Source organism: Lissotriton helveticus, chromosome 8 (genome assembly GCF_964261635.1).
Source record: "Lissotriton helveticus chromosome 8, aLisHel1.1, whole genome shotgun sequence".
Taxonomy (NCBI): Eukaryota; Metazoa; Chordata; class Amphibia; order Caudata; family Salamandridae; genus Lissotriton; species Lissotriton helveticus.
In genome coordinates, this window is record NC_136069.1 from 1,673,177,572 (window position 1) to 1,673,196,991 (window position 19,420).

At 46.7% G+C, this 19,420-nt stretch overlaps 1 protein-coding gene across 6 annotated transcripts in view; it reads left to right on the forward strand.

The window, feature by feature from the left end:
• The window catches only part of LOC144773616 (transient receptor potential cation channel subfamily M member 2-like), a 4,189,411-nt gene that overhangs the window by 3,898,079 nt on the left and 271,912 nt on the right, over positions 1–19,420 (forward strand). For all 6 annotated transcript variants that reach the window (XR_013600029.1, XR_013600030.1, XM_078658762.1 and 3 more), the window contains one exon: positions 3,091–3,131. Coding sequence is in view for 3 of the 6 variants with exons in the window: in XM_078658759.1 (XP_078514885.1) it covers positions 3,091–3,131 (41 nt within the window). In the remaining 3 variants the exon portion in view is untranslated. Of the gene's footprint in view, positions 1–3,090; positions 3,132–19,420 lie in introns of those variants that run through there.

The following is a 19,420-nucleotide window of genomic DNA, read 5'->3' on the forward strand; positions in this document are numbered from 1 at the left end:
GGTAGGAGCTGGTCCCATTCCAAATTAGATTATCCTGAACTATTCAAGAAGAAGAAACTCTGGCCTTCGACGTTCTGCTCCACAGAAGACTGAAGAATCCCTCTTGTGGACAAGGAGTGTCCACCCTGCACAAGCAGGCACCATCAAGCGTCCAGCTGCTTCCCTTTGTCGTCTTCCCTCGAGGATCCAGACTTCAGAGCCCGACGAGACCCGGATTCCCAGACCTCTCTGACCTCAACCCACATCTGCAGCAAAGCTGAGACCCGTGGGTGCGACGAGACACGTGGGACCGGCCATCTTGGAAGAAACTGCACTTCGCTCCCAGCACGACTCCCAAGGTAAACTCGACCAAGTGCTTTGGGGACTGAGAAGCCCCAGCCCCGAGCAGCCCCTGCACCGAAGATCAGCCCTCCAGCATCCACGAGATCTGCGTGGGGCCCTTCTGCTTGGTTCCTGCTCAACGCGTTGTCTGGTCACTTGCCGGCTGGCTATTGGCCTCCTAGACGACGAACCTTTGAATTTTCACTGCTGGTCTGGTTGCTCCAGACTGGCCCTTGCTCCCTTCCAAAAGAGGGACACCCTGGACTCTCCTAGTCCGCACCAGACGCTTTCTTCACTCACCGCGTGGGTTGCCTTTGCCAAGGCCTGTTGACGCCGATTCCGGATCCAACACCGCCGACAGCGAGAGCCTGTGTGGGACATCTCGTGCCTCCATCCTGGTCGTCGAAGACACCTCCTGGTCCACGTGGCTGCAGAGTCAAGCGTCCACTCTTCACCTGAATACGACGACGACATCTGGTTCCTTCCTGGTTCCACTCCAGTCACTGGCTAGTGACTGTGAACATTGTCCCCTCTGCTTTCAGGTCTCCTTCTTCAACAATCCACCCTTGGATTGCACCGGACATCTTCCTCCTGGTCGCCTGCAGCATCTTTTCTTTCATGCTCCAATGACTTCAACGCGAGAACCCGACGCACTTTGAACCCTATGCACCCGCGGCCCGTGGGTGAGGTAACAAGAGCATTTCGGTGCTCAAGGATAGTTTAACTGTGCTAGTGTCCAGTTCCACAGTCGTTTTAGTCCTACCTAGTCAGGATTGTCCGTACTCACCTTTTAACTTGAACTGTACTGTCGATAGACGTTGTTACGCACCTCGCATGTGAGTTCACACTCTGCACACGCGTTCCGTGGGCCTCCTATTACTTACCTGAAGTTAGTATAGCGTGGTCCCATCGATCCTACAGCCTCTGGACAGCTCCATTCCTTCTATTGACTTTCACATTCCCCTTACTTAGTATATGGTTTGTCGTGCCCCTAGGGCACCATTGTGATTTCGTGCAACTTAACGTATTTTTCAGAAGAGATTGTCATGTGCTTAGCCCTCTGACCTCATAAAGAGTTCAGAGGTGTTTGTTATTAATAAATATATCGTTTATTTTCATAACAACCTGTGTGGTGTCCTTTAATCTGGTATTCAAGGGGTTATATTGTGGTAAAACAGCTGGCTTCACTTGCCAAAAGAGTTTAGCCTAAGACTGCTTTGTCCATGCTACCATTAGGATAGCTGGTCTATAAGGTTGACTTACAACCAATCACCATAAGGGTTGTTTGGACTGATACAAGGTGATCACTAGAACTAGTGAGCATCATATATCAGGCCAACTTCTCACATACTTGATTCATTTTTTCCTCTGATCTTGGTATTCCTTTCCGCTTTGTGGTTGGCTTTGGCTCCTTTGTATCCAAGCTCTTTCATACAAGGTAAATGCCATCCCCTATTTTCTAAATCTGGTGGCTCAGGCCTCTACTATGGGCTTGCAGAGGCCTCTGTTCCTTCTAGTGGTTGTGCGTTCACTGTTCGGTGGGATGACTCAGCCCTTTAATACTTAGATCCATGCTTTCATTCTTTGGAGTTCAATAACTACAAGCATCGGTACTTCAGCCCTTTTTGTCTCTAAGGGGAAGTCTGGTACATCTCACTTAGGGCGTTATTGTGATGGTCGTTTCAATCTTCAAAGAGAGGGTTCTCTGTCTCTCTCTCTCTCTCTCTCTCTCTCTTTCTCTCTCTCTTATTCTGCCTTCCCCTTAATCTTCTCCTACTGAGGTATGATGGATCCTTATAACGGTCGGTCAGTCCTCTTGGACTAGTGGTGGGATTAGTTTGAGACCCTCCTCCAAGGGAGTATTGCTATGGTATTTAATTCTATGTTAAGGTATCTGCTGCTAGATTTCTCTATCAGATAAACAAGACACTTACATTCAGTAACTATGTATCTGGTAGAGATATAGCCAAGCCACAGATTCCTTAACGCCACACCCATCCTTCCCGCTCAGTGAATTACCTGAGGTATGGTTTTGGTGTTTTCAGCCCACTCACTTTCTTGTTGAGTAACCCTGGGCATGAAAGTTGTCTTCATTTTCTCTTATTCTGTTTTCGGTTATGTTTGCGTCTCCAGACCCGATTGTTTGGCATCTATGACTTTATGCAGAGTTCTTTTTCAGGTTCCTTTTGTTATATAGTAAGGGGATTGGGGGGTGTTTTTCTTGTGCGTTGTACTTGTGCGTCTGCACAGTGTTTCACATGCCTTAAGTTTCATTTCCTTCTTGGCCTTTCCCCAACAGCCTTCCCAGATGTTATCATGTGTTCCTCCTTTTTCGCTTGTAGTTCTGAAGTTTTTTTCCCATTTTTGGCACATTTCCGCAGCCTGTTTCTATATAAGTCTTTATGTTCTGTGCAAAAAGTTTTACAGAAGAAGCTGATGTCAGCGCACCGGTGGGGACTATATGGCGCCACTGACGTCATATCCGTAGACGGCATCACTGCGGAGCCGTATGGCGACGTCCCCTTGTGAACAGAGGTACTGCTGAAAATTTTCCCAGATCCAGTCGCCTGGGGAGACTTCAAAGTGAAGGAATCTCTGGCTAAACTATGCCTCTACCAGACACATTGTTACCGAAGGTAAGTAACTTGTTAATTTCTGTATATATGTGTGCATGTGTACAGTCAGAGCGGTGCATAGAGGAAGAGTGTGTTTCTCAGTTTGTTTCTGTGTGTGCAGTCATCAGCTAATGATGGTTTCTGTTCTCCGCAGGTGAACTTCCCACTCTATGATCCTACTCCCTACGAGGCAGAGTAAGTATGGTACTGAGGAGACATAATTGTCTGTTATGTTCAATTCACCTCCTTCTCTTGTAATGTTTCATTGTTTTATTGTTAATCCCTTCCTCTTTCCTGTCTTTGTCCTTTCCCACTTTACCACATTCCTTCCTCCTGCCTTCCTCTCTTCTTTCCTCCTTTCTTCCTCCCCAACTTCAAATCGGACTCTTTTCTTCTTGAATGTCGATCTTCCTTCCTTCCTCTCTCTAGGAGCTAACACTGGGCTCTTCCTTTCTGGTATCTTGGAGGCTAAACAGGAGCCCTCTCTCCTGTGTCTTCTGTAGGTTGACATTCTACTGCCAGGTCTGGTCCCTGCCAGATAAGGATTCCAGAAGAGGCAATTTAGAGGTTCCCTTACAAATGGTTGTTACTTGTATTCTGATCACGCCCAAGGAGGCAGTGGACATATGAAAACTACTAACAACATAAAGCAATTCAAAATGGCAAGCATTGGCAAAGTCAACGGGTCTGTCCTCAATTCAGTGTCCTGTCAAAATTAGTTAAACATTCTCCTACATTGAGAAAAGACAAAACAAAAAAAATTCTTTCTTTATGGAGATGGGAGGATACACAGGCAATGCCATGAGGGGAAACAGAGTATTTTTCTGGAGGGAACCCATACACACTCTGGGAATTTGCAACACTAGGTCTTGCAGACAGCTGCTCTGCTAAGTCAAATGTAAAATTAAATGCATAAATCCCCGAAATGTTAATGTGTTTGTTTTTGCTCTTGTTATATATTTATGTTCCTATAACTTTTTTCCACTTCTGTTTAATTAAGTCATTTTGTTCTGCAAACAAAAAACTGTATTTTAAGGCTTTGAATGGCTGTGTAAACTCCAAATACCGACTCTGCAGTGTCAGGGGCTCCTTAAGTTGGTGGCACAATGAGTGCTGCAAGCCCACTAGTAGCATTTATTTTACATGGCTCGTGTAGTGCACTCTACTAGGGACTTATAAGTAAACAAAATATGCAAATTGGAGATGTGCCAATATTACCATGTCTAAGTGAGAGTGTACAAGGTCTTTACCGCTGCTGCCAGCCACAGACACACGCCTGCCATCCTGCTGCTGAGCTGAGCTAGAGCAGGGGAGGCTGGACAATAGGCTTCCTGTCACAGTGAGGTGTGACCACCTCCCAAACAGGCTTTAGCGTATTGGGGCTGGGTGGGTGCACAATGAGAGTGCTTTGAAGTCTGCACTGGGGGCACATTTGGTGTCCCTGTGCATAGTCCAGTTCAAACCGGTTGCAGGAACCATTGTCTCCTGCTCTGGCGTGAAACTGGACAAAGGACATGGTTGTAACCACCCCTTTGTCTTGACCCTCCCATAGGTGGGTCCCCAGAGTTTGTCCCACCCCTTCCTTGGGTATAAAGTAGGAACCACTGACTACAGAAACCAAGTACTTCGACGATTTACACTACGCTGGATGACAGAAGAATTTCCCTTGGAGTAAAGGAGCACCTAAAGCATCTGACCGGTTTGCTTCTCCCAAGCTCCTGAGGACTCAGAAGATTTCTGCAACACAGGATATGGGGTCCCGAGGGCTCTGAGGATGATCTGCGATCTCAGCAATTCTGAGGCCCGTATCCCTTGTGGGGACCTTTCAACCCGAGCCCCTGTGCACCGTGTAGTTTTGCAGCAGCATACGCTTTTTGGCGATCCCTGAGGCTGTGCTCTGGACTACTTGTAGTCCTGACCCCGAGCAGTGTTTCCACTGAAGATTTCCTGCCTACACTCCACGAGTGTTCCGTAGGCTTGTATTTCGTGATTTATCTCAAGGTCCCTTCCCGATCCCTGGTCCATTGGCCTGTGGATCCCTGTGAAGGTAATTTTAACTTTCCGTGGGTTTTCCTGGTTGCTCCAGACGTGCCCTGACTCTCCATTGCTTGGAGAGTCCCCAGGACCTTGTTGGTCCTCACCGAGCTGATTTCCTCTGAGCGCATGTGTAGCAGTTGTCAAGGCTTGTTGATGTTCCAACCAGACACTGACCCCCAGCACTCAATATCCTTCGTGGGACAGCTCACCTCTGGACTTTGGTTGTCGTTGACGCCTCCTGGTCCCCGTGGCTGCAGATTCAAGCATTGCATAAATCCTCCTGAAGCACCCGACATCGGTGGGCATTCGTCTACCGAGCCCCTGGTCACCCTGAAGTGATCCCAGACTCTGTCTCCTCTGATCTCAGGTTGTTCTTATCTCGAATCCAGGCTTGGATACCACCGGACACTTTTCATCCTTCCAGCAGCAGAACTTTTCAGCATCACGCCATTGAAAACAACGAAGATTCTTGACATCACTTGACACCTATGCACCCTGCTTTCCTGGGTTAGGTAACACGAGTACTCCAGTACTCACGAGGGTAGTGGCCTTAGAACCTTCTATGTTTGAAAGGGTTTGCTCAAAGTCCTCTCCGAAGTGTCTGTAATCTTTAAAATTCCAACTGCTGCTTTCCCATAAAGTTGTACGGAGCTCGCGCCTTGTTCTCACACTGCACCCGTCCTCCGTGGGTCCCCTTGGGTGGTTCCTTGGGGTCCCAGCAATTCTACGTGCTCTAGGCACTGTGTCTAGTCAAGTCGTGGTTGTTATACCACTTTATTAGTATATGGTTTGGTCTCCCCCTGGAGCCCACTGTGTATTGTGCTATTTACTGTCTTTGTTGTGATTTTTATAGTGTGCTTTGTTCTCTAATCTCATAAAGAGGTTAGTAGGGAGTGTTTAGTAATAAATATATATATTTTATATATTCCTTGTGTGGTTCTCCTTTCATTTGGTCATTCTGAAGGTTCTGATATGGTAAAACAAGCTGTTTTACATTCCTTCGAGACCAGTCCAAACGACCCTTATTGATGGTAGCTTTAAGACAACCTTTATAGAAAGCTATCCTAGTGGTAGCTGTGGAGAGCAGCCTTCAGGCTAAGTCTTGAAAGAATGTAAAGCAGCTTGTTTTACCAGTCTATAACCTCATGAATGATCAAATGAAAGGAGAACCACAGCAGGTAAATATAAAATATATATGTATTTATTCTAAACACAACCCTCTAGTCTCTTTATGAGGCTAGAATTAAAAGTACAATACAAGAACTTAATTAGCACACAGTAAATTAGCACAGTATACGTTTTGCCCTAGGGGCTTCACAAACCATATATTAAGAAAGTGGTATAAGTACCGCTGTGAACATAGAGACAAGGCCTAGGGCCTGTAGAACCACTGGGGCAACCAGGAACCACCAAAGGTAGAGATGCAGGAGACCCACGGGGGACGCGTGCAGTGTCTAAACACAACCGCGAATCACGATTGACTTCTATAGAGACAGTTACAGTTAGGTTTTTAAAGAATAAGGAGACTTAGGAGTGGACTACAAACAAACCCCTTCAGTACTGGACACTTCGAGAGTCAAGAACTACTGGAGCACTGAAGTACTCGCGTTACCTCACTTAGGGAAGCCTGGTGCATATGTGTCTTTTCGTGTCGGGTATTGTCGTCGTTACCAAGGGTGGATCGGGTATCTGAAGAACCTGAAAGCAGAGGGGACAGAGTCTGCGTCCCTAGCCAGTGACCAGGAAGGCGACAAGAAGATGCCAGCCAATGTCGGGTGGTTTTAGGTGATGTAGGTAAAGCTTGACTCTTCGGCCACGAGGACCAAGAGGTGTTGACGACAACCAGGAGCTGGATTCGAGATGTCCCACGTCAGATGTCGAGTGCTGCAGCGTCTGTATCCGGATTGTACCCAACAAGCCTTGGCAACAGAAACCCACATAGAATGGAAAGATTGACTACGTAGCAGACCAGCAAGGTCTAAGGACTCACCCGTTGGAGGGGAGTCAGGGCACATCTGGAGCAACCAGGGAAGCCCAAGAAACAAAGGATTTACCTTCGTAGGGACCCACCAGTCGACGGACCAGGGATCGCGAAGGAGCCTCAAGCAGGAATGCCAAAAGTGGGCCCATTGAACACTCGTGGAGTGTAGGCCCACAATCTTTGGTGCAAAAGGTGCTCAGGGCTTGGACTACAAATAGCCCAATGAACAACTTCGGGAAAGCTCGGGAAGTTGATGCACTAGCAAATGTGCTGGATTTCCAGGAGTTCCATTCCTTCGTCTCTCGTGATGGCTATAGGTCTCAGATTTGCTGGGGACTCGTGTCGGTCTCAGAGATGTCTGGAAGTCCATGTCCTGTGTCGCAGATTCTTCGGGATCCGGCAGGAGCCTTGAAAATGCAGACCGGCGAGATGTTTCGTTGGTGCCTGTTTGAACTCCTTGACCCCAAGCGAGATTTCTTCAGTCTTCTAGCCGAAATAGAATGTCGAAAGTCCAACATATATGTTGCAGAGTTTCGTCCAGGGTAATCTAAAGTCCTAGGGACTGGGGTCCTATACTTATACTAAGTTTAGGGGTTGGACTAACTCTAAGGTCCCACCTATGGGAGGACCTAGGGATGGGGTGGGTACACCCCTTCCCCTTTGTCCAGTTTCATGCCAGAGCTGGGGCTGAGTGCCACAGGAACCGGTTTGAACTGGGGTATGCACAGGGACACCTTGTGTGCCCCAGGCAGTGTCTGAAAAGCATTCTGTGAATGCACCCACCCCGCCCCAATACTCTAAAGCCTGTCTGAGGAGGTGCTAGCACCTTCCTGGACGGGAAAACTATTGTCCAGGCCTCCCCTGCCGGAGTTTCATCCAGCAGCAGGAGGTCAGACTCATGTCTGTGGTAGCAGCATCCATTTTGTGATGCTGGGGCTCCTTTAAAATATTACCGGGTAAGCAAGTGTGTACATGTCTTCTCCCTCTAGAAGGGTGGAATTCTACCTCCGCCGCCAGAACTGGCGGAGGGTAGGATTCCAAAGTGTTTGACACCAAACACGAAATGTTTTGATGCAGCCCTTCCAAAGTTAGCATTTACTGTGAGGTTATAATGCACTTAAGAGTATATGGAATAGCTGTATTATAGAACAGCGATGAGGAAGGGATTCCGAAAGCTGCAGAGGGGTTCAGCTCATGCTTGGGCACCCTCTCACACAAAACCAAGCACTCTGCCTTCAGGATTGTCAAGGCCTGCCATAGGAGTGACGTATAGTTTAATATGTGTCTATATATATATACATATATACAGGAAGGACACAGCTGGCAACACAGTGCTCCACGCCTCGAGTCAGCATCCTCGTCACTTAATCAACAGCATCCCCTACGGGGAGATGCTAAGAATGAAAAGAATTTGCAGCACGGAATCTGACTTCCAGGTAGCACAACAGGAGTGTAGGAAACGCTTTCTTGAAAGGGGCTACAGCGACAGGGTTCTCGAGACGGCCATAAGGAAAACTAACTCCGTCACGAGAGCAAGCATTAACACCCAGAAGTAAAGTCCCCACTGTTAGTCCAGCCGACACCCATGTAAATTCTAGGGTTATAGTTCCATACTGCCAACAGCATTCTGCCATTAAAAAGATCTTTTCAAAAAATTGGAACCTGATAAGAGGGGACCCCGTAATTGGAAGGGATGTATCGCCTAGACCTGAGATCACCTTCCGAAAATCCCCCTCTATGGCTAATGCTCTAACTAGCAGCCTATTGGAGCCAGTCACCTCGGGAACATGGGAAGCTTTAAACACGGGCTTTAAAAAATGTGCCTTCTGCAAAGCCTGTAAAATCGGAACTAATAAAACTCATTACATCAGCCCGTTCAGGGACAATCCAATTCCCATTACGAAAAGACTCACATGTAAAATGGAGTTTGTCGTCTATGTGCTACAATGCCCGTGTGGCTTGAGTTATGTGGGCAGTACTCGCCCAGCAGCACATAAGCGTATCCTGCAACATATTAGGGCCATAGGGAGTAAGGATCAGGCTTATCCGGTGGCACGCCATTTTGAGACTGTGCATAACAGTGACCCGAGTGATCTACAATATTATCTGGTAGACACAGTGATGCCGCTAAAACGGGGGGGTGACAGGGAGGGCAGATTACGTTTACTTGAGACAAGGTATATTCTCGAAATGAATACAAAGAGCCCGAATGGACTTAATGATCGGGAAGACCTTTACACCTGTCTCAAGGCCCCATGATTACAATTTAGTAAACCTTCCAAAAACCTGATGCACCCCCTGACCTGAATCCCCCCCTTTCTATGAGCAAATATATATATATATTATATCTGATGGTGGCCTCCCCTGTCACTCCCAGTTGTAGCAGGCTTTATAACATACTGTTTTAATATGATTGTTCAGATTGGTACCGTAGTACACATGATTATAACGCACTATTATGTGAATTTTTTCCTCGGGGTACCCTGCATATATCCCGATTCTTTACTGTGAAATACTTTTGATTTATTTTATTTTTATTGCTTACGCAAACACGAGCACTTTATTTATAGTTTTCTCATATACTTTTGGAGTTCACAGCTGCACGCAAGGGTCATACACATTATTTAAAAGGGTGGTGCTTTGAAAAGGTTTCTGATTGATATTTGTTTAGTTGCAACGTCATTTACTTGGGAATTAGCAACCATAATCCAATAATAGGGGCAATATTCTTAATAACATCGCATCTCAAACATGAATATGCATGCTTTTATGGACCCTATATGTAATGGGAAATCTGTTCAATGTATAGATATGTAAATATCCATGAATGTAGATATATGAATTATAGAATATGGCGACGTATATGTATTTTGAGATATATTTTTCTAAGGAGTATTATTGTGGAGACATATTGTATATAATTGGTATAAAATAGTTGCTTGTATATAGGAATGTATATATATATTTTTGGAGAAACCCATTACTTTTATTGCTTCAATCAACTAGGGTTTGGGATGAAATGCCTCTTTACATATATACATTATGCTGTAAATGACTGAAATATGACAATATGGGGCACTAGCCCTCAATCTGTGTGTAAAATGGAACTTTGTAAGTTTAATTATGCACTTACCACTTTAAGCGCTAAGCCGCTCCCATGCATGTTTGTATTTAAGACCCTTGTTTGTTTCAATTTACGTCATGTGATCAAGCCTCGTTGGAGGTGAAACGCGTTATGGCGGATGGCTGGTGGAAATTTTGAATAAATCACCGAAAATATCAGCACTAAATCTGGGCTCACTCTCGTTATTCTCTTAGACTGTGGAAAAGAATGGCGTTTGTTTCATATATATAGGTAGATATAGGTATACTATATCTAAGTAAGGAGAACAAGTACCACTTTACCCAGGCTGCAGTAGCTGACCTGTGGTGCCATTGTGGAAGGCTTCCCAGGGGTGGCATAATACATGCTTCAGCCCCTGGTAGGCCTCTGGGGTACCTATGCCCTTGATATCTACAGTACCATATACTAGGGACTCACATGGGTAAACCATTAACCAATCTGGAGTGTACCTAATGTACATGCAATCAATTTAGAGAGGAAACAGCTAGGCCGGGGTCCTGAATAGCAGGGCCCCAGCCAGACTAAAGTCCATAAATCAGTGAAACACAGCAAAAAGTGGGGGTAACCATAGTAAGCAGATCCTACTCTCCTACACAACCCCCTCCAAATGCAGGGGACATTAAACTAACCTTGACCAGTTGAGTCTTCATGTTCTAAGTAGAAATATCTGGAGAGTCCATCTGCATTGGCATGGTTACTTCCAGGTCTATGTTCCACTGTATAGTCCATTTCCTGTAGGGAAATTGACCACCTCAAAAGTTTGGGTTGTTCACCATTCATCTGTATGGCCTCAGCTTCTTCAAAGCCCAAACCACAGCAAAGGCCTCCCTCTCAATAGCTGACCAACGTTTCTCTCTAGGGGTCAGACTTCTGCTAATAAAAGCTACTGGCTGGTCCTCCTGACCTTCATCATTCAATTGGGACAGCACAGCTGCTACCCTCAACTCAGATCCATCTGTTTGGACAATGAATTCTTTGGAGTAGTTAGGACTTTGCAGAATTGGTGCAGTGCACATGGCCTGCTTCAGGTCCTCAAATGCCTTTTGACAGCTGACTGTCCACTGAACTTTCTTAGGCATTCTTTTAGAAGTTAAGTCATTCAGGGATGTCACAATGGATCCATACCCCTTGACAAATCTTCTATAGTACCCAGTCAGGCCCAAGAAAGCTCTGACCTGAGTCTGGGTAGTTGGAGCAACCCAGTCCATGATGGTCTGGATTTTGCTCTGCAAGGGTTGAACTTGGCCTCCACCTACAAGGTCGCCCAAGTACACAACCTGACTCTGCCCTATCTGGCAATTAGTAGCCTTGATAGTTTGGCCTGCTTTTTGCAGGGCCTCCAAAACATTTCTTAGGTGGACCAGGTGTTCCTCCCAGGTGGAGCTAAAGACAGCAATATCATCTAGATATGCTGCACTATAGTCTTACAGGCCTGTTAAGAGTTTGTTCACCAACCTTACCACAAATTGATAATGTCCACTAGGGGTTGGGAATGCTGTTTTTGGCTTTGCATCATTAGCTAGTCTGATCTGTCAGTAGCCAGCTGTTAGATCAAATGTGCTCAGAAATTTGGCAGAGGCCAACATATCTATGAGCTCATCTGCTCTGTGTATTGGATGGGCATCAGTCCTAGTGACTGCATTGAAACCCCTGTAGTCTACACAAAACCTCATCTCTCTCTTACCACCCTGGGTGTGATGTTTGGGTACCAGGACTACTGGACTAGCCCAAGGGCTATGATCCAACATTTTCTGGACTTCTGTCCTGATACAGTCCCTGACATGATCAGGATGCCTGTAAAACTTATTTTAACAGGCAGGTTGTCCCCAGTGTCCACTTCATGAGAGCACCAGGTAGTCTCACTTGGAGTCAGTGAAAACATATGTCTAAACTGATTTAGAACTTGTCTGCAATCAGTTTGCTGCTGATCAGTGAGACTGCCTGCCAAGGCTACTTCATCAACTAATCCATCATCAGGGTTTTGAAAGAACAGGTCTGGGAGAGGGTCACTATCTTCCTCCTGTCCTTCATCAGTAGCCATGAGCACGACCATGTCTGCCCTGTCAACATATGGTTTCAATCTGTTGACATGAAGCACCCTATGGAGGCTCTTGGGAGTTCCATGATCTACTAAATAGGTAACCTCTCCCTTTTGTTCAACAATAGTGTGGGGTCCACTCCACCTGTCTTGGAGAGGTGCTGGGGCCACAGGCTCCGACACCCACACTTTCTGTCCTGGCTGGTAAACAGTCACAGCCTTTTGGTTATGCCAGGCTTTCTGTAATTCCTGGCTAGCCTCAAGGTTTTTAGTTGCCTTTTTCAAGTACTCAGCCATCCTGGAGCGGAGACCAAGTACATAGTCTACAATATCCTGTTTAGGGGGTTTGAGAGGTAACTCCCATCCCTCATTCACCAGACAGAGTGGTCCTCTGACAGGGTGTCCAAACAGAAGTTGAAATGGGCTGTAGCCAACCTCCTTCGGAGGAACCTCCCTGTATGCAAATAAAAGGCAGGGTAGCAGGATATCCCTTCTCCGACTGAGCTTCTCTGGGAGACCCTTAATCATACCCTTTAAGGTTTTGATGAACTTTTCAACTAAACCATAGCACTGTGGATGATAGGGCGTGGTGAATTTATAGTTCACTCCACATTCCTTTCACATTGCAGTCAAGTAGCTAGACATAAAGTTTGCATCTCTGTCAGATACTACCTCCTTAGGAACCCCCACTCTTGAGAACACTCCCAAGAGGGCTCTTGCCATGCCAAGTGCTGTAGTGGTCCTAAGGGGAATTGCCTCTGGGTAACTAGTGGCATGATCCACTGTTGTATGGCGTTTTAGATTCCGTATGGATATTCCAGATTCATGCCCTTATATAGTTACAATTCACGTTGCCCTTATATAGGCATAGAAATTAAGCCCTTATTTAGGCAATGCCCATGCTATCCAAATACAGGTATGGTGTCATGTTTGAATCCGAAACCCAAATGGATCCAATTCTGATTCCACATGAGTGAAGATGCTAGTCCCAACACTATTCAACCGCTACTCTCGGAGGAAAGCGAGAACTCACTCACAAGAAATAGTAGTCAAAAAGTGAGGGGAATAAACCATAGAGTGACCACCACTCTTTCCCTTGATGTTACAGCAGGGAATGCTGGTATGTGGAACTGGAGGGAAGTTGTGCTAAAAGATAAAATACAAGCTGGGTATAACTTACACAAGAACTACAGACACTCTCAGAGCAGTAATGCATGTCAGAGTTAATTTCACAGTTCACTTACCATTCAGCATGTCCCATACCGTCTGGAAGATCACAGTCTCAGGAAGTATGACAGAAAATGTTGAAAGACTCTCCACATTGAGTATGGGGAGTAAGGATACCTCAGGTACGTAGCTCTCCTCCACACACACTCTATAATTGCTCAGAATTAGAACAGCATGAGGTGGTTTTCTCGAAATAAAGATACAAAAAGGGCAAAAGAAATCAGGGCCAAATACACTGACTACAGACACAGGCAGGGGAGGGAAGACTCAATTCTCGTGGTGTACAGGCCGGCTTTCTACCAAGACCAAGAGCGGAGCTGTTACACTCACAGAGGAACAAGGCGGGGGAATCATGAGGCACGCTGGCTGGCTCCGGTGAAGCAGATAGGAGCGGAGCAGCGTCATCCTCACAGGGAAGCCACTTAGGTGACAAGCAGTGAGACACGCTGGCCGGCTCTGGGATAGAGGAGCTGTAGCGGAGCAGCGTCGTCATCACTCGGGAAACCCAACAGGGGAGGTGTAGCGAGACGCGCTGGCTGGCTCTGGGGGAGAGGAGCTGGAGCGGAGCAGCATCGTCCTCGCTCGGAAAACCAAACAGGGGAGGAGTAGTGATACACGCTGGCCGGCTCCGGGGTAGAGGAGCTGGAGCAGAGCAGCATCGTCCTCGCTCAGGAAACCAAATAGGGGAGGAGTAGCGAGACGCGCTGGCCGGCTCCGGGGGAGAGGAGCGGGAGCGGTGCAGCATCGCCTTCTCAAAACAGGAAGATAGGGGGAAAACAGAAGCGGTAACAAGTCTCCACACGGAGTCGAAGTTCAGCAACCAAGGAATGAATACACACAGGAACAAGGAAGGGGGCGTGGTCACGGTCAGAAACAGTAAGCCAAGCATTGGCTTACAGAGGGGACGGCCTTTTAACCCCATGGATGCTCAGCATATTCCCCTGCTGTGCTGAGAAATCGGAAATCCCACCCATCATGACGAGCTGGGCTCGTCATGAGCATGCGAGGAGGCTACTTCATGACGAGCCCAGCTCGTCATGAGCGTGGAAGGGGTTAAAGGAGTAAGGGACCGTCTAAAAAGTATCATCACAGTAAACTAGTGAAGTCTGCACATACATTAAAGCTTTGATCTTCCAGTGCCTGGCACCTGTACCTTAACATATGGCTACTTCCATCCGTTCACCAAACGTCACAACGATTTTTTGGAAAACCAGCTTAAGCAGTTAGGGACTTCCCCTTGCTTGAATATTGATTTCTCCAAGAACTCAGGTACAATGAACAACTATTCCCTAGGTGTTCATTCATGACGTTCATATGGCCAACTTTACGTCAAACGGCATTCCTAAACAACTTCAAGTTATAAATATACCCTCACTCGCTATGACAAAGCACGGTGGTTCGGTGCAGTTCGACGGCCTACTTGCCCGACGCAGCTCGCTACAGCAAGTGCCGAAGGAAGCCGACTCTCCAGCTGACGCTCTGATCAGGAAGCTGCCCTCCTCTGCCGAGAAATCCATCTCCAGTGTTTCTGACTCCCCTTGCGGGGTGTTGGGAAATCGAGACCCGAGACAGAGATATCAGACCTCCTTCATTCTAAGGTATGGAGTTCATTAGATCCTAGAGAAACCTTTGGTAGATTCTTGGCAAAACTAAACCTATGCTAAAGATCATACTTACTTCTTCCCTTGTACTAGACTTAGGTTAGGTACATTGGTGTAGGCGTATTTTAGAAGCACCAGTTGAGTATTTTAGCCTGTGTTATTTATGTATGTATTTTTATATGGCTTACAAACCATACAATGCTCTTACAGTATTATTTCATATTACTGTTCACGCTGTACGCATTATACTTTGCATTTTCCAGTATTATGGGTGTCTTTCATAGATTCACATGCCTGAATCATTCCCCGTCGTCGGAATGGGAGTCCCCGGTACATAGATAAAGTAATGTCCTGAAGACATATATAGAGAAATAGGCCCACAGGCCTCACATTAGTAACATATCCATGTCCTTTTTTAAAAAGGACCGAACACTAGAAAAGAGCCAATCAGCTATCCCCTCCCTCTAGAACCCTCCTGGTAGGAGTCTCAGTCCCTCAGATTTTCTACCGCACGTTGTGCTAAAGGAGTCTCCTCTGAGCTCTGCTCAGGTTTGTTTCTTCACAGCTGTTTTTTCCGGTTTCTAGGATATTTCTTTGGTGATTACTATTTACTATGGCTGACAAACCCAAAAAGGGTCTTTTTAGATCCTGTGGTTCTTGTGGAAAGAAGAGGCTGCATGTTGATGACCAACATAAAAATTGCCTATATTGCATTTATCCAGACTATGCTGCCAAGGACTGTAAGGTATGTCGTACCTTTTATACTAAAACCCTTAAGGACCGTGAGGGACGTCTTTTAATTTGGTTCCAGAGGCTGAAAGACAGAGACCACCCACTATCATCAGAGGAAAGTGAAGGTTCTTCAGTCTCCTCAAAATCTTCTCTGAAGAGACCAAGGGTGGCTTCTCCTAGCCTTTCGGTTCCTCCTCAAAATAAGACATCGAAGAAGTCTTCAGAGGTTATGGCTAAAGCAACTTCTGAGAAGGAGGTTCACACCTTCAAAAAGATGGTTTCGACATCGTCGATGACGACATTGTCGACGACGCCTTCATCGTCAAAGAAAGGTACAGCTTCCTATGTTTCTACTTCGACGACGACAGTCTCTACATCAACGGCATCGTCGTCATTATCATCGTGGACGACTACAACCCCTTCGTCGACAGCAGGTAAAGCTTTATCGTCGACGATAGCCATTAAGAAGACACCGTCGACGTCGAAGGTCCGGTCAACGCTGACATCGCCGACGACAGCATCGGCGACAATCTCGACGACAAAGCCAATGTCGGCGACGAAGGCTCTGGTGACGAAGGGCTCAACGAAGACACCGTCGACGAGGGAACCGTCGACGAAGACGTCGTCGATGGCAAAAAGTTCTCTACCGTTGACTCCACCGGCTACCACAACTGTCGATGCTCCGCCGTTAACGATCACACCGTCGACGGGCTCATTGACAATGATGGATTCTGGCCTACAGACTACTTACATGCACCTTAGAATCACAAAAAAGGCGTTGACACCGGATTTAACGTCACCAAGCCGGGTTCAACCAATTCCTTCAGCATGTCTCCTCCAGGAGTAGGATTCAGACGAGGGTGAGATGTTTCAGATGGCGACAAGCCCATCGGAAATGCATGTAAAATACCAAAGTTCAGATGAGGAGGAACATCAGGAGGAGATATATCATCAGCCACCTACTCCTATGGTTTGTCTTCCAGCATCTCTGGTGATGGATCTGCGATACCTTATCCAGGATTATAAGCAGAGGTTTCCGGAGACTCCGGCTCCTCCGCCGACCACAGTAACTCCGTTTTCAAGACCACGGCCTCCACCCTTGACTATTCCGACAGAGAGAGTCGATTTTCCGCATCCTCCAACTTCTGATGAAGAAGTAGAGGAAGAAAAAGACCTGCAGGAAGAGGGGGAGCTACAGGACAGTCATTCCTTACATGATAACTGGGAGGACTATGTCATACCCTCACCAGCATCTCCAGTGCCCGCGTCTGCAGACTCACCACCAGGCGACATTGGAGGATTCCATAATGTGGTTGAGAGGGCTGCTCAACGTTTTAAGATAGCGATGGCTTCACAAGAGCAAGACTGCTTCTTGTATGACTTCAAAGAACCTATCAGGAAAGCGGTGAGGTCAATACGTATTATTGATTATCTATGGACCCAGGGGGTTAAGATCATGCAGAACCCCTCCTCTGTATCACCAGTGATTCCTCAGTCGGACAAAAAATATAGAGCGTCGGATTCTGCACCGGCCTGTTTGACAGGACATCCCAAGCCGGATTCTGTAGTGACGCAGGCGGCCCAGAAGAATTCCAAGAACCCTTCGGCCCTCCTATCAGCTCCCCCGGATAAGGAAGGGAGAAGATTGGACAACATTGGGAAAAGGTTTTCCTCAATGTCGGCGATGACAGTGAAGGCCGCTAATGCTTTAGCGCTTTTGGGGCGCTATAATAGACAATTATGGGCGGATATAGCCCCATATCTGTCAGAATTACCAGATGCGTCCAAAGAGGGGGTGAAGAAGATTCTGTTAGAGGGGGAAACATGAGCATCAGAAATATTAGACTGTGCGATGGATATCGCTATGACAGGGATTCGCTAGCTGGCTGGGGCAGCAGTCTTGCAATGCCAGGGGTGGCTGAAGTCAACTTCATTCCGTCCTTAGGTGCAAACAAACATTTTGGACATGCCCTATGATGGCCTGTTACTGTTTGGCTCCAAAATTGATGAGGCGTTACAGAATATAAAAAAGGACACCGACACTGCGAGAGCTTTGGGCACTCTCCAGTACAAGAACCAGAAATAGAGGAAGAGGACAATCTTCCTATAGAGGAAATTTCCAATACAGATCTTCATACTCTTCAGGCCAGAGTCGACCTCAATACCAACAGCTCCAACAACAGAACCAACAATCTTCTTATAACAAGTCGTCCTTTCGTGGGAAACGACAGGGAAAGAACAACGGGCGCAGGCAATGACATGTTTATTCAGCCAGTCCAGACTTCATTTCACTCATACAAAATTGGAGGAAAGATTTCCCACTTCTTAAAAAATTGGAGAAAGATTATTACGGACCGTTGGGTCCTTCAATTAGTGCAATTCGGCCATTCTATGGAATTCATACAAATCCCTCCCCGAACTCCTACCTGCCCAATGCATCACAAGAATCTACGGCTGCTTCTGAAATAGATCTCTATTATGCTACAAAAAGGAGCTATAGAGAAGGTACCTCCATCACAAAGGGGAAAAGGATGTTATTCCCGCTTCTTTTTGATCCGTAAAAAAGAAAAGAGGTGGAGGTCAATTTTGGGTCTCAGGGCCCTAAACAAATTCCTAAAGAAGCAGTCGTTTTGCACGGTGACGATCCAGGAGGTCTTACAGCTACTGGAGGAAGAAGATTTTATGACGTCCCTAGACCTTCAGGACGCGTACTTCCATATCCCGATTCACAGGAATCACAAGAAATTTTTAAGATTTGCAGTGGCGGGCAGACATTTCCAATTTTGCGTCCTGCCCTTCGGGCTCAAGTCTGCACCTCGCATTTTCATGAAATGTCTTTCCCCAGTGGCGGCATATCTCAGGCAGCGTCATCATCAAGTCTTTCCGTATCTGGACGACTGGCTGATCAAGGCTCCATCCTTGGAAGACCCTTCCAGGTCTTCCAATGCCTGTTTATGTCTTTTCAATTGTCTGGGTCTCACACTCAATCAGAAAAAATCAGTCCTGCAACCTTCTCAGTGCATCAATTTCCTAGGTGCAACCCCGGACACATGTTCAAAGAAAGCTTTCCCATTGCAAGAGAGAAGGGACAAGCTTCTGGCATTGACTGCTGTAGTAGCCTCAAGGAAGGCTCTGACTGTCCGCCTTTTCAAATCCCTTCTAGGGATGATGTCTTTGTGTATCCTCCTGATTCCTCACTGTCATTTACGGATGCGACCTCTACAGGAGGAACTCTCAAAACAGTGGATCCAATGCAAAGGGTCATTCTACGACCTTATAAAAGTGACTCCTCAAATGATCAAAGCCCTGCAATGGTGGATGTCATCTCGAAACCTGTCTCAAGGCTTGACATTCCTACTTCCAGCTGCTCCTCATATTATCACAACACACGCCTCCTTGGAAGGTTGGGGAGCTTTCCTGCAAGAACTGAGGATAAGTGGGAAGTGGTTCCCATGGAGAAAGGACTTCATATCAATCTTCTCGAACTGCGGGCAGTCTTCCTAGCCCTTCAGGCTTTCCTTCCAAGGATCAAGGATTCCCTTGTGCTCGTCCGCACGGACACCACTACGGCGATGCACCATCTCAACAAGCAGGGAGAGACGCGCTCACTGACACTCTCTCGCGAGTCGCAAAAAATCTGGAACTGGCTAATTACAAACAAGGTATCTCTTCGGGCAGAGTACGTCCCAGGCATGGAAAATGTACTCGCCGACTCATTGAGCAGACAGAAAACAACATCCCACG